Here is a 16,647-nt window from a genome sequence, read left to right as displayed (position 1 = left end):
TAAATGGTTCCTTTATTAAAAAAAAAAAAAATCATGTGAAGAGACAGAGACATAGGGAGAATCCCAAGTGAAAATAGAGAAGGGGGTGATTTTCCCTGCTGAGCAGGGAGCTGGACGTGGGGCTTGATCCCAGGACCCTGAGATCATGACCTGAGTGAAGGCAGATGCCCAACTGACTGAGCCACCCAGGTGCCCCTCATCCCAGAGTGGCACTGAAAGGACATACTGCATTCTCTTGGATGCTACGTTTTGGAAATAGGTTTTTTTTTTTTTAAAGATTTTATTTATTTATTTGACAGAAAGAGCACAAGCAGGTGGAGCAGCAGAGCGAGAGGGAGAAGCAGGCTCCCCGCTGAGGAAGGGGCCCGATGCGGGACTCGATCCCAGGACCCCGGGATCACGACCTGAGCTGAAAGCAGACGCTCAACTGAGCCACCCAGGCGCCCCTGGAAATAGTTCTTAATAGTTAAGCTGCAAACGCAGGAGAAATTTGATATAAGATGAGGGTGGAGGGGCGCCTGGGTGGCTCAGTCGTTAAGCATCTGCCTTCGGCTCAGGTCATGATCCCAGGGTCCTGGGATGGAGCCCACATTGGGCTCCATGCTCCGCAGGAAGCCTGCTTCTCCCTCTCCCACTCCCCCTGCTTGTGTTCCCTCTCTCGCTGTGTCTCTCTCTGTCAAATAAATAAATAAAATCTTTAAAAAAAAAAAAAAAAGATGAGGGTGGAGATTTAGAATCATATAGACATTAAATTCTCAGGGCTATTTTCCCCCAAGACTTCTTGTGATTTGGTGTGAAGATGTGCAAAGACTTTTCCTAAGCTTACATCTTTTTTTTTTTTAAAGATTTTATTTATTTATTTGACAGAGATACAGCGAGAGAGGGAACACAAGCAGGGGGAGTGGGAGAGGGAGAAGCAGGTTTCCCGACAAGCAGGAGCCCGAAGCGGGGCTCGATCCCAGGACCCCAGGATCATGACCCGAGCCGAAGGCAGACGCTTAACGACTGAGCCACCCAGGCGCCCCTCCTAAGCTTACATCTTTACATACACAAAAATTATCCATATGATGTGGTAAAAGCAAATTTTGAGAATTCCAAATAGTCAATTAAAAATCTGTCCCAGGGGCACTTGGGTAGCTCAGTCAATTGAGCATCTGACTCTTTTGATTTCAGCTCAGGTCATGATCTCAGGGTCGTGGGATCCTGGCTCTGTTCTCAGCGCAGTCTGCTTGTCCCTCTTCCTCTGCTCCTCCCCCACTGGCACGCTCTCTCTCTCAAATAAATATTTCAAAAGAAAATCTGTCCCCCAAAATAGGTAAATAAGACTTTACACCTTCCCAGACCCCCACAAGTTGACTGAAGCCCTTTTGTAATATTTCCCTTTTCTTCCCTTTTACCCTGCATATCCTCAAGAACACAGCCTCCACAATATCTACAGAAACAAGTATGTTTCCGCCACTTCCTGTAGAAATTGGCTTGCATTTTTAGGAAATTTGAATAAATGGGGTGCCTGGGTGGCTCAGTCGTTCCTTCAGCTCAGGTCATGATCCCGGGGTCCTGGGATAGAGTCTCACATGGGGCTCCCTGCTCAGCAGGAGTCTGCTTCTCCCTCTCCCACATCCCCTGCTTGTGTGCTCGCTCTCTGTCAAATAAATAAATAAAAATTAAAAAAAAAATAACTGTATAGAATCTATAACTTTAAATTAAAAAAAAAGAAAATTTGAATAAAATTAGACCACTGACCTACCTAGTCATGTACAAGAACCTACTGCATAAGCAACAGGATTTGAGTCAGAGCTTGCTTTCTCATAGGATGATCCAGATTATCCTGGTTACTTGCTGGATATTAATAGCTGTGTGACTTTAGGAAAATTAAATCACCTCTGAGTCTCAGTTTCTACATAAGGAATAAGATTAATACATACTTCTAGGTTGTTAAAAATATTAAGGGAAATATAGTATGATAGACGTAAAAGTCCCCTTACAAATATTCTGTCATCATCTCAGCATTGTAGAACCACCTCTGAGCAAGGCTACAGGAAAAAACTTTTCAGTGGGTCATCAAACAGAGAAAGACCAGAGAAAATACAAGACACCATTACAGTATTACTTATATGTTTCAAAGCACTGAATTATCATGATTCTTTTAAGAAATCTACTTTTCCTTGTAAGAAAGTAGTAGAATACTTGAAAAAAATAATTTTAAAATATTCACATTTTCTGCACCACCACCTCCCCACCCAATAAAATACCCAGGGAAATTAAGTTCTCTGTTTGGAATGATGTTAGGAAGTCTTGACACTGTCCGAATAGGATCAGTCACAGGATGTCTTCATTTCATATGTCACTGTGATGATATTCTCAAATCTAAAGTCTTGATTATATCTAATTGTGTTTTCAGAAATCGCTAGAGTCCTTAACTTAGTCCTAGAGATTCCAGACTATATTACTTCTCTAAGTTCCCAATTTTATGCTGCATATGCATTTATTGTTCTAATTAGTGTAGGGTCCTTCCATCATTATCATTCATGACTCAGTTTCAATATAAGTTCTTTCTCGAAATAGGTGTTGAAAGCCACATGAATGCAAAAGCTCTGGGGTAATAAACTGGATTCCAACTCAATCAAGTGTTAGAAACTTTTATTGGATTACTTTATATAGATTCTTTTACAAAGTCAAGCTCTTTACTTTCTGGCCCCTTGTGGTCTTAGATTTCATGCCGAGGAAGACTGTGGGCTAACATTAACATCACAAGAAGAAACATGAGGAAAGCAAATGCTGAGCGAGTCTGAACTTGTGCCTCCACTTGGGATACAAAGAGAAAATATGGGCCTGACAGCTCCCCGGAAGGTGAGAGAAGAGAAATTATAAATGAGGGATCTATTTGTCAAATCATAAAAGGCTATCTGCCCATACTCGCGGTCTAGGAAGACTCCAACTTTGTGCATCTGCTCTCCTCTCAAGAAGACCCTTTTCAGAGGGGGAAAGACCCAGAATGTATAATCAGTTCCCATCATGGAACCTGTGAGTAAGAATTTATCTCCGGAAGCAGCGGGCAGGTCACGAGCGCTGCTGGCAGCATCTTCGGAAATCCCCAACTGCCACTTGGTTGCCTTTTCCACATCTACCTCCCAGTAGTGCCTCCCTGAGGTGAAACCCTCCACACCCAACACGGTGGCACCGAAAACGAATCTCCCCGGGCTGCCAGGAACGTCCTGCTGGACATTTCTGAGACTCACACTTCTCAGATCCTCAGATAAGACCAGACAGGGATGAGCTGTTTTAGGATCCAAAGTCACAGCTCCTGCGGGGAGAGAGAGATTCAGTTCGATTCGGTTAGAGTCAGCCATGCCACCACCAGAGACTGAGGACGTCTACCACGAAGAGACTTGCCAGTGAGTGGGTACAAGCTGCAGGCACAGATACGGAAGAGGCAATCTCAAAGTTCAGGAAAGGTGACCTCTGAGCTTTGTTTCAAGAACTGGACATCACAGAAGAAGAGGGCAGTGAGACAATGGAAGGAGATGCAAGCTGAGGAGGAAGGAGAGTAATGGACTTCACAGAGGTTCTGTCAGAGCAGAAAGGAATTTTGGCAGGCTGTAAAAATGGTATTCAATCCTCGTCACGTAACAGCTGGGAGCCAACTACTCTTCTAAAGACCTCCAAGCCTCGAACTCCAGGCTTCATTCCCCTAAAGACTCATTAGAATCTCCTAACAGAGCAGGGTTTTCCCTGTGACTAAACTGCTCTCCCCTTAAATATCACCAGAGTGTGACACAGATGCTTAGAAACTGTTGCCAGCAGGCTCTTGATATTGAGTAAATCAAAAGAACATATTAGCAGAGGCTGGAAAACCTGTGCGAATCCTCCAGAAAAAAATCAAGCTGCAAACAAGACAGCTCAATGTGATTTCTCATACTTGAATGAAAGTGACACTTGCCTTCGTATCTCAAACTGTTCCTTCTCGTATCTCTTTCTCCTCAACTGTTAAATATTGTGATTTCTCAGGGCTTAAGACTGGGTCTTCCTTTTTTACAGTTTGTACTCCTTTCTCCCTAGGTGACTTCACCTAGCCTTAGTTTTAAATATCTTCTGAATGTTCATGGCTTACTTCATAATTTTTTCTTAACCCATTAGAATTTTTTTTTTTTAAGATTTTATTTATTTATTCGGCAGAGAGAGAGCAGGAGAGCACAAGCAGTGGGAGCGGCAGAGGGAGAGGGAGAAGCAGGTTCCCTTCTCAAGCAGGGAGCCCGATGCGGGGCTTGATCCCAGGACCCTGGGATCATGACCTGAGCTGAAGGCAGTCACTTAACCACCCAGGTGCCCCATGGCTTACTTCATAAAGAAGCTGCCAAATACCAGTTAGAAATAATAGAGGCATTTCACACATACTATGCCCAAAATGGAACTTCAAAACTACCCCTTTCCAGTTCTACTTCAGTTAATAGCATACTTATTTCTTCACTTGCTAAACCATAAACCATAAAACCTGGAATAGTTCCTTATTTTTTACTTTAATATCTAATCCAGCAGAAAGTTTTGCTGCCAAATGAACTTACATTTCTGGACTTGAAGCCCAATTCATATCGTTATTAGGGTGGTCTTAAAAGCCATAAACCTTGAAATTTAAATTTAAGTTGTCCCAGGCTTTCAGTATTTCCAGAAGATGGGCAGAAACAAATGCAATTCTCTCTGGAATAATGCATGGATTCATTCTTGGACTCAATTTCTAAAAATAATATCCAAGGAAAAAAGCAAAGCTTACTGTTAAAAAATCAAACACACACTCACAAAGTAAGACAGCACTATTAAGTGAGACTAACAGAAATAAATCTGAAGAACTTTAGATATTGGAATTACTAGGCACAGAACTAAAATAGTTTTTGCTTACATGTTTGAAGAAAAAAGAAAAGCTTAAAAATACCTACAGGATATAGGAAGCTAAAAAGTAAGACCAAGTGGATTTGACAAAGAACAGAATAGATTATCTAGAAATGAAAATAAAATTAAAGTATCTATAGATGATTACAAGAAATTTACAGATCATCATGCCTCAATAACATAAATGCAAAAATTCTTTAAAGTATTAGCATATTGAATCCAGCAGTAAATAAAATGGATAAAACATCATTACCAAGAGTTTACTCTGGGAAGGCAAGTCTGGGCCAACATATGAAAAAATATATTTCACCATATTAATACATGAAGAAAAAATACAAATATTTTGGTAGATATACAAAAAGCATCTAATATTCAACATCTGTTCATGATAAAAAGTTTTAACAAATCAGGACTAGAGGGAGAACTTTCTTAACTTTATGAAAGGCAACTATAAAAAAAACCTACAGCTAACATCAAAGTTCAAGGTCAAAGACTTAATGCTTTCTTGTACCCTAAGATCAAGAAGGAGGCAAATGTTTCTCACTGCTCCTATTCAACATTATATTGGAGGTCCTAGAGCCAGTACAACAAGGTGAGAAAAATATAGAAAAGGCTTACATACTGGCAAGAAATAAAACTTCCTGTATTAATAGATTACCTGCCTATCTTTGTAGAAAATCGCAAAGAATCTATTAAAAAAGCCACTAGCTCTAATAAGTAAGTTTAGCATAGTCATAAATTACAATGTCAATATATACAAATTTATTTTTATATACCAGCAATAAACTAGAAATGAATGAAATTTCAATTAGAAATGCTATTAACACTAAAAAAAATAAAATGCTTAAGGATCCATCTAATATGTGCAATATGTTTGCTGAAAACTTCAAAACACTGATGAGTGAAATCAAATAAGACCAAAATAGAAATATATCATCTTATCCCAAATTAATCTATACATTCATTATAACACCAATCCAAGTCTCCATTTTTTTTTTTTTTTTTGTAGAAACCAATAAGCTGATTTTAAATTTTTTGTGAAAAAGCAAAGGATCTGGAGTAGCCAAAATTATTTTGAAAAGAACAGATTTGGAGAACTCACATGTCAATTTTAAGACTTCCTATGGAATAAAATTCAAGCCAGTGTGGTATTAGCAAAAGGATAAACACAATGATCAATGGACCTATTAGAGTCAACATAGACCGGCTTGTACATGCCAACTGATTTTCAACAAAGGTGCTAAGTAAATTTAATGAAGAATAGTGTTTTCACCAAATGATGCTGGAACAACTGGATATATACATGTACAAAAAAGGTGGGGGTGGGAGTTGTACCAGATCTTGAGTCATATACAAATATAACTCCAAAAGAATAACAGACCTAAATGTAAAAACTAAAACTTCTAGAAGAAAAAAATCTTTGAGTAGTAAAAGATTTGTTAGGATGGGACACAAAAACACAAACCATAAAAGAAAAAACTGATAAACTGAATTTCAAAATTTAAAACTTCTGCTCTTCAAAAGATACTATGAGGTAAATGAAAATATAAATCACAGATTAAAGAAATTGAAGATGACACAAAGAAATGGAAAGATATGCAATGCTCATGGATTGGATGAACAAATATTGTTAAAGTATCTATACTACTCAAGCAATCTCTTTCAAAATACCAATAGCATTTTTCAAAGAACTAGAACAAACAATCCTAAAATTTGTATGGAACCACAAAAGACCCCGAATGGCTAAAGCAATCTTGAGAAACAAAACTGGAGGGATCACAATTCCAGACTTCAAGTTATATTAAAAAGCTGTAGTAATCAAGAGAGTATGACACTGGTACAAAAACAGATACATAGATCAATGGAACAGAATAGAAAACCTAGAAATAAACCCACAACTATATGGTCAATTAATCTTCAACAAAGCAGGAAAGAATATGCAATGGGAAAAAGAAAATTGGACAGCTACATGCAAAAGAATGGAACTGGACCATTTTCTTTCATTATATAAAAAAAAAAAAACTCAAAATGGATCAAACACCTAAATGTGAGAACTCAAACCATAAAAATACTAGAAGAGAACACAGGTGACAATTGCTCTGACACAGGTCATAGCAACATTTTCTAGATAGGTCTCCTGAGGCAAGGGCAATTCAAGCAAAAATAAATTATTGGGACTGTATCAGAATAAAAGCGAAGGAAACAATCAACAAAACTAAAAGACAGCCTACAGAATGGGAGAAGATATTTACTAATGACATATATGATAAAGGGTTAGCATCCAAAATATCTAAAGAATTGATACAACTCAACACCCCAAAAAACAAACAAAAATCCAATTATAAAATGGGCAAAAGACATGGACAGACATTCTCAAAATTAGACATACAGATGGTCAACAGACCCATGAAAAGATGCTCAACGTCACTCATCATCGAGGAAATGCAAATCTAACTACAATGTGGTATCACCTCACAGCTGTCAGAATGGCTAAAATCAACAACACAAGAAACAACAGGTGTTGGTGAGGATGTAGAGAAAAAGGAACCCCCTTGCACTGTTGGTGGAAATACAGACTGGTGCAGCCACTCTGGAAAACAGTGTGGAGGTTCCTCAAAAAGTTAAAAATAGAATTACCCTACAATCTAATAATCACACTACTGGGCATTTACCCCCAAAATACAAAAACACTAATTCCAAGGGATACATGCACCCCAATGTTTACAGCAGCCAAGATATGGAAGCAGCCCAAGCGTCCATCGACTGATGGATGGATAAAAGTGGTGCGTACACGCGCGCGCACACACACACACACTGGAATATTTCTCAGCCATACAAAAGGATGAAATCTTGCCATTTGCAACAACATAGTTGGAAAGAGAAAGCATAGTGCTAAATGAAATAAGTCAGTCAGAGAAAGACAAATACCGTATGATTTCACTCATATGTTTAAGAAACAAAACAAAGAAAAAAAGAGACAAACCAAACAGACTCTTAACTGTAGAGAACAAACTGATGGCTACCAGAGGGGAGGTAGGTGTGGGGGGGGATGGGTGAAATAGGTGAAGGGGACTGAGTACACTTATCATAATAAGCACTGAGTAATGCATAGAATTGTTGAATCACTATATTGTATATCTGAAACTAATATAATACGGTATGGTGACAATATGAGGATTAAAATTTTAAAAATTAATAAAAAGTATAAATCACAGAGTGAAAGAAATATTTACAAAACATGTCTGATAAAGGACTGGTAATTGGAATATATAAAGAAATCCCAACACTAAATAATATACAACACAATTTTAAAAATACTGAAAACGTTCATAGATATACTTCAAAGAGATTACAAATAAACACATGAAAATATGCTCAATATCACTAGTTATTTCAGAAATGTAAATTAAAGTTTAAAGTGATATATAACTACATATGTATTAAGTCTGCTTTACTTATTTTTAATAAGTTACCCTTTTAATATTTTTTTAAAGATTTTTTTTTTTTTTTATTTAAGAGAGAGAGAGAGAACGCGAGCATGGGGAGAGGTAGAGGGAGAGGGAGAAGCAGACTCGCTGCTGATCAGGGAGCCCAACATGGGGCTCAATCCCAGGACTCCGAGATTATGACCCGAGCCGAAGGCAGACACTTAACCAAATGAGCCACCCAGGCGCCCCAGTCTTAAAAACAAAAAAAAAAGGTGACAGTACGAAATGTTAGTGAGGATGTGGAGTAACTGAATCTCATACATTACCAGTGGGAATGCAAAATGACACAGTTTGGAAAACAAATTTTACAACCCCTTTCCTAGATATGCAACCAAGACAAATGAAGTCATGTTCGCATTAAACTCTGTAAGCAAATATTTATAGCACAGATTTGGAAACAACTCCATTGGCCTTGGAATTACAAGAGAATAAACTGTGGTATATTCACACAGTGGAGTACCCCACAAAAACAAAAAGGAATAAACTACTGATACACACAACAAACTTGGATGTGCCTCAAATGCTTTATGCTAAGTGAAAAAAGCCAGACATAAAAGGCCACATACTGTATGGATCCACTGACAGGACATTCCAGAAAAGGTAGAACTATGGGGTAGGAGATATAAATCTTTCATTATATATGTTGACATTTTTTATTTATTTTTTTTAAAGATTTATTTATTTATTTGAGACAGAGAGAGACAGAGAGAGAGAGGGCATGGGGGGGGGGAGGGTGAGAATCCTCAAGCAGACTCCCTGCTGATTGTGGGGCCCAATGCAGGTTCGATCCCAGGATCCTGAGATCATGACCTGAGCCAAAATCAAAAGTTGGACGCTTACCCGACTAAGCTACCCAGGTGCCCCAACGTTTTTTCCCTAGAAGTTTAAATTTTTTTTTTTTTTTCTGTCAAACTCTGCTTATGATCACGTTTCAGGCTTGGGAAAGTGGGAAAGGATATGCAAAAGAGAGCCTTTCAACATAAGATCATACAGTTATTTTCTTGATAGGTTCTCCAATATGTACAGCATATTAAACTCTCCAATCTTTTTAAATCCTTAAGCTCTCTGGAATCTTTTATCTAGGATGTTCACTTGACTCTCAGATACAAAATCAAGTGCCCTGTAATTGTGGATGTGTCAACTTACTTTGGAGAATGTTGAGCATTCTGCTCATTCCTGTTACTTGGCACAGACTCAGGTCTGTGATTTGGGCGGGCTCCAGACACTGAAGCAGTAGTGACTCGCTCCTATAAAACAAAGGACAATCTCAGTTATCTGTGCAGACCCAAGGCCCCGACCAATCCAGAGGATGGATGTCAATACATGACCTCCTGATCCTTACTTACCCCAATATCTCTAGTCCTGTGTGCTCCCGTTTCAGACCCTGAATCCCACCCCAATGTTTCCATTCCAAAATGAAAACTTACCTTTCCACAGAATATCTTGCATTCTACAGGGTGAAAAAGAGAGAAGGTTACTCTTTGAGCCACACCTCTGGTATGTGAGCCACGCCTCTTCCGAGCCGTGCCCCTGAAAATTATCTTCTAATATGAAACTTGGTTTGTATGTAATTTCCCCAGCTTTGTGGTGCTAAATCTCAGATATCAGATTTTAACATTGAATAGTAAAAGTCAGAAAAATGCTTGAAATCATTGTTATATTCCCAAGGGAAATGTTTGTGTTTTTGTTTTCTTAGTTTTATTACAGTTGGGGATTATATAGTCATTTTATATGGAATTTGGAACCTGCTGAATCAGATGATGTCTTGGCAAGATTTATATTTAATCTTGATGTCTTTTTTTTCTTTTGTTGAATAAATTTGACATGTAACAGTAAGTTTAAGGTGTATAGTGTGTTATTTTGATACACTTGTATATTGTAATGATTGCCGATGTAGCAGTATTTATCACATCATACAATTATAATACCATATCGTTTTATATATTCATTATACCATGCATTAGATCTCTATGGTTTATTACTATTCATTACAAGTTTGTACCCTGAAACACTATCACTCTTATCAATGCCCCACACCCCTACACCCCATTCCCCCAATAAGCACCATTTTACTTTTTTTTAAACAGGTTTAACTTTTTTAGATTCCACATATAAGTGACATCATGCAATAGGTGTCTTTCCGATTTATCTTGCTTAAAGCATCATGTGCTCAAGGTCTATCCATGTTGTCAAAGATGGGAGGATATTTTCCTTTCTCATGACTGAATAATATTCCATTAAGTAGATGTACTAAATTTTTTTGTTCATTCATCTGTTAATGGGCATTTGGGTTGTTTCCAAACATGGGAGTGCGTGTATCCCTTTGAAATCCTGTTTTCATTTCCTTTGAGTATATGCCCAGAAGTGGAATTGCTGGACCATATAGTAAATCTATTCTTAATTTTTTGAGACACCTCCATATTGTTTTCCATAGGGGTTGGACCAATCTACATTCCCACCAACAATGTTGAAGTGCTCCCTTTTCGCCATATCTTCACCAGCACCCATCCTCTCTTATTGATAGCCATTCTAACAGCTGAGAGGGTGTATCTCACTGTGGTTTTGATTTGCATTTCCCAAGGGCCGTATTTCCCATACCTCGCCTCAGCCGTCTTATCCAGAATGGTCATAATTCAAACTCTGCCCATTTACTTTTTTTTCTTACACTGGGTAACAAGAGTTGAGCAGGTGAAGGAGACTGCTAATAAACTGGGGACAGTGGACGGAGCTAGGTCAGAAGCTGAGCATAACTGAGTCACACCTACCTTACCTGTCTGGAACTAGGTTTGGCCCTAGAATAGAACCTAATGGTTTACGTGTAAGGGCTTCTCAAATAAGAGCACTCACTTTGCAGATATAAGCCTGGTGGCCGAAGGATATGGACAGAGTCTTAAAAAGATAATAATTTACTTGTTGAAAGGTAATGCATGTTACAAGATTTAAAATATGCAATACTGTATAAAAAAATCTCACTCTTGTTTTTCCAAGGTTACCGCTCAATGTTTGTGTTTATTTTGCCAAAGGCAGTCTGTGAATGTTAATGAGCATATGTCTATACATAAATACATATTCACTAAAACCAAGCAAAAAGCAGTTCTGCATGTTTTCCCTTTAACTAAATATTCTGAAAATTACTTCTACCACTATAGAGTTGTTTCATTCTATTTTTCTGGTTGCAGAATATTCTACTGTATTGATGTGTATCATAATTTGACTAATCCATTATTTACTCTATCAAGGGACCTCTCAATTCAAACTAATTATTGATAGCCTCAAGGTAAGAATTCATATCATGAAGTAGCTCTCCACTATATCAAGATTTTAGACAATTCATAATGCTTTTGGTGACTGGAAAATGACCTACACAGCCTTCATGTATGTTTGAAAATCATCAAATATTCTCCAACTGACCCCTAATGAGTACTGTCCACTTCTCCTTTCTCAAATACTGTAATGAAGATCATTTCTGGAATCTTACCTGGAGCAACGCTAAGGTGTATTCCCCACACTTCTTCTCTAGCTCTGCAATGATCCTTTGGAGGCTGCAGATCTGTTCAGAAAGCCTGACTTCACTCTCCTTCAGTTTATTCATGTTCTCTTTCCCCAAATCCTTCAGTCTCTGCAGAAGCATCTCCTTATTACTATTTAACAAGTGGTAATTTCTTTTATTCACTAATTCAACCGTTTCTTAAACCCACTTTACTGCCTGCCACTCCAGAAATACATATAATTAGATAAGGCCCAATACCCCTGTGCGGTAAGGAAGACACCTCAATTGAAATTTGATATTCTGACACAATATATTTATGTTGATGTGGAAGGTGTGCATGTAGTCCACTTATTCAGATAACAACCTGACCCTAAAACAGATCACGTTATTTTGCTGTGCCATTTTGTTCAGAAAGTTTCCTATTTCCTTCATTAAATTAAGATTTGAATCTAATAATTTAATCAAAAAGAAATAATCAAGCCACTGACATTTTTTATCCTTGCAAAGATGTTCCACGTAGACACAAAAGCACATGCTGTTGTTTTTTTCTTAAAGAACACATATGATACATATTATATGCTATTGCTGATATCACAGCTTGTTTTTTTCTTAATAAATAATATGTTCTTGGAGAGCATTCCTTATCCATACACATAAAGCTGTTATTTTTCCTAAATGCTGAAGAGCATTTCATTGTAAGTACATAATACAATTTATTCTGAGAATCCTTTATTGATGGATATAGGTTGTATTTAATCTCTTGCTATCATAAACACTGCAGCATTAATAATAATGCCTAATAGTTACCGATGGCATAATACGTACAACACTGTTTAAAGAGCTTTATATAGATTATCACAATCCTCACAACAGTATTATAAACTAGGGGCATTATCCCCATTTTAATAGCTAAGGAAACTGAGTCACAGGTTAAACAACATGTACAGGTTAAACTAGTAAATAGCAGAGGCCAGATAGGAACCTCATCAATCTGGCTTCAAAGACTACCTCTAAACCATGGATTTATACTGGAATAATTTTACGGCATTCCCTTATCCTTATATCTTTTTGTAGGCATATAAGTATATTTATAAGATAAATGATCAGAAATAGAACTGCTGGGTGAATATACACATTCTTTTAATACATTCGTGGTTGTCACTGGATGTCCCATTTTAGAATTGGCATAATGTTCAGCTCTCATTTTCCAAACACTGTGAGCACGCAGTTTTCCACATCTCACCTGTAGCGTTTCCTGGGACTTCTCCTTCAGCTCTGTGCCAAATTCCATCAGTTGATTCAGACCGTCTTCCCTCACGTTCAGGTTGAATATGCACCCTTGCAGGCTCTGGGACTTCATCTCCTCTTCAACCATCAACTGGAACCTTATCCTATATTCAGACTCAATCATCTCTTTAAAATCCTGCTCTTCGCCCTTCATCATAGATATAAATGTGATAGACTTCAAGTTAAATGCCACGGATAAATATTTATGGTGACTTTCCAGCTCTAACTCTAATATAAAGACAAGGAAATATAAAGTACAGGGGAAGAAATAAAAGGCATAAATACAAAGGACAAAGAAAGTTTTGAGACAAGATCAACTAACATCACCATAATCTTAGAACGTGAAATGCAGATGAAGAAATGTTAAATTGACTTAGAAAACTGAGAAATCTAAGATCACCGTGACAAAGAGAAGGAGATGAAGAAAACTGGAAGGTGGGGCAAATGGCTTTTGCTGATGCTTTGGATAGGAAGTGTAAGGAAACAGGAATGAAAGGGTGACTCCAAGGTTTTTAGAGAAAGCAACTGGAACAGAAAAAGATAAACAAGAAAGGGATAGATCCCAGAGGTGGGGAGTGTATCAGCAGCTCAGTTTTGGATATCCTGATTTTGAGTTGTCACTCAGTTGTTGACATCCAAGGAGAGATGCTGAGTAGGAAGATGGACATGAAAGTCTACCACTTGGAAGTCTGAGCTAGAGATGTACATTGGGAGTAGGCAGCTTAATGGTATTTCATCTCATGAGACCCCACGGAATTGAGATTTATCAAGAACCTGACCACTGCTCATGACCTCAACAGTCCTCTGGCAGGTTTCCCCACCTCTGCTCTCACCCTCCTACTGTCTAGTCTTAGCCTCAGAAGCCAGAGTGCTTCTGTGAAAATGGAAATTTGATCAAGCTACCCCTGTTCAAAACTTTCCACTGGTTTCCCTATTTCATTTAAAGTCAGCTGCCCTGTATGACTTGGCCCCTTTATCTTCTGACCTTACCTACCAGCTTCCACTGCCTTCCCAACCCCAAAGGAGTACATACCAGATTCTTTCCAAGACTGCATAACTCAGTTCCTCACCAGCTTGAGTTTTTTTCAAATGCCACATTCTAAACAAAGTCACTTTATTTCAAAGTACATCTCATTATGCTTTCCTTTTTTCTTTTTTTAAGAATGTATAGCATTTACCATGTACCATTCACTTTGTTTTGTTCACCTTCAGTCGCACAAGGGCAGAAATTTTTTTTCCCTCTCTCCTGCTGCTAAATCCCCAGCACCTAATATAGTCCTTAGCAAACAGTGGGACCCCAATATCTGTTGAATATATGGTACTTAAGGCTGAAAAAATGGGGATCAGTTGAAAAATTCTTGGAGAACCAGTCAATTCTCTTCCTCTACCATCCTCAAGTGGCCATTTATTCTCTTTAAAAATTGAAAGGGAGAAGACCCAGAATCTGGGATACCTGGCACAGAATAGTTAAATATGAAGAGAAGGTGTGAAATCAGAAGTGAAATGTGGGCATAACAGATGACAAGCCCTCGTTTCGAACAGTAATTCTCAAACTGCCTTTTAAATGGTTTCAGGATTTATATGGCCACCAACGGTACACGAGATGCTCATTCTCCCATGGCATTGGTATAAATCCTGTTACCAATCTTTTTTTATCTGTCAATAAGGCTTGCAAATGACATTTCACAGATTTAAGAGTTAATCTGTATTTCTCTTACCATAAACAAAGTTCAGGATCTTTTTAAATGTTTAAAGGATGGCTGCATTTTCTTTTCTGTGAAATCTCTTTTCTTCGATCATTTTTCTATTGAATTTCTAGCCTTTTGCTTATTGACTTCTAAGAACTCTTCATTCGTAAAGAAATTAACACTTTTCCTACCTATGGATTTCAAAGATTTTTCCTGCTTTGTTATTTATCTTCTGACTTCATGTTATTTGCTATGCAACATCACAGGTAATTCCCTGCTCAGACTGGAGATCAGCACTGACCTGAATCATCACCATTCTTTCTTGCTCATCAGCCAATATGCTTTTAGCTACTTCAAGTTTCTCCTTCAATGTGCTCAATATCTCCTGGAACAACTTCTGCAGAGAAACAGATCACAGAATTCTAGGTAAAGTCATTGCTTTAGAACAGTTAGATTTTCAATCTCAGACAACTGAACGGCCCATAGCCCTACGTTGGCTTAGCCTTGAAGTTTGTCTAAATACGGTACTTATCTAGTATTCTTTGCTAAACACTGCCTGAGGGAATGGTGTTGGCGGATCAGGAGCTCTGTCCCCCAAATAAGAAGAGGAGGCAGCCAGGTTCTGAGGGCTCTGGGAGGGGCAGGAGGCTCACCCTGTAATTGCCCGCAGCCTCCTGGACTCCGCACACCACGTGACTCTCGTGCTCCTCCGAGTGGAAGCACTGGCCGCAAAGCAGGCTTTGGTCTTCATCACAGAACAGCTGCAGTGGTTCCCGGTGCTCCTCACAGCAGGCATCTTCTGGGATGTTTTGCTCTAACTGGGAGCTGAGCCTTTTGGACATCCCTGCAGGCGTCCCCCGGGGACGGTCCTGCCGTGGACTACTCCCCTGCACGCTGAGCCGAAGAGAGTCAGGGCGATTTGGGGCCGTCACACTTGCCGACCTCACTGTGCAACCCACAGCCGAGGATCAGAGCAGGTCGGCGCATTCGGGACTCCTCGAACCAGCAGGTCTTCCTCAGCCACGCGCTTGGGGGAGAAGACACAAGGAGTTACACCAAGGTCCTCAGATTGGAGGGGCTCTCAAGTTTTCTCAGAATCTAGAGCAATTGGCTGAGAATTAGTTATAAGTGAGCACACAGCACACCATTTTCCTGTAAGGTATTAAGAAAAAAAAAAGGCAGCAAAAGAGAAAAGAAAGAAAGAAAAGGTACTTACTGAAAGGCATGGCGCATTTATAAGCATTGGAGGAACATCCGGGACTAGAGTGAGGCAAAGCCTGGCTTTAGGCATTTAAGGAAGCACTCCCTGTCCCAGGGATTGCACAAACCATAATGTGCCGGCTGCTGCCAGTGCCTCCTTAAGAGGGAGCGGCACGTGGGTGCCAACTTTAAGGAGGCGCCCATTTTGAGGCCCTTCTTAAGTCCGCATGCGCCTAAGAGTGAGGCACCTCAAGTTTTGTGTGCAAAGCCCAGCTCGTGTCGTCTGAGAGCTGGCTAATTAAGATATCGGTTAAAAAAATATAAAGGCAACCCCCAAAATAACAACTTTCCAAAAATACTGAAGGGAAACTGGATTTTATTATTATTATTATTATTAAGGAAACAGAACAAGGCACCTATAATCTCCTGCATCCCCATCCAGACAATTCTGATTACCTTCAAGCAACAATTCTACGTCTTCTCCAGAAACATTTTATTACCCTAAAAGGGGTTACCCACAGAATTTGGGAACCTTTTCCCCGATGAAGAATTGTCTTGCCTTGGTTCTTTTCTAACCCCATCTCCAGCCATGGGGACACACCACACATAC

At 39.0% G+C, this 16,647-nt stretch overlaps 1 protein-coding gene across 1 annotated transcript; it reads right to left on the bottom strand.

Annotated features, from left to right (window-relative positions):
- Positions 1-2,714: 2,714 nt before the first annotated feature.
- On the bottom strand, positions 2,715-15,680 carry TRIML2 (tripartite motif family like 2). The gene is made up of 7 exons (XM_036086319.2): positions 15,491-15,680; positions 15,139-15,234; positions 13,106-13,297; positions 11,851-11,991; positions 9,800-9,822; positions 9,519-9,619; positions 2,715-3,304 (listed from the first exon to the last, which is right to left on the bottom strand). Exons 1-7 carry the CDS (start codon positions 15,677-15,679, stop codon positions 2,715-2,717), a joined length of 1,332 nt encoding a protein of 443 aa, XP_035942212.2. The 5' UTR covers position 15,680.
- Positions 15,681-16,647: the final 967 nt, after the last annotated feature.

Source organism: Halichoerus grypus, chromosome 3 (assembly GCF_964656455.1).
Source record: "Halichoerus grypus chromosome 3, mHalGry1.hap1.1, whole genome shotgun sequence".
Classification (NCBI taxonomy): domain Eukaryota; kingdom Metazoa; phylum Chordata; class Mammalia; order Carnivora; family Phocidae; genus Halichoerus; species Halichoerus grypus.
The sequence above is the reverse complement of the archived record's forward strand: the minus strand, read 5'-3'. Positions and strand labels throughout refer to the sequence as shown.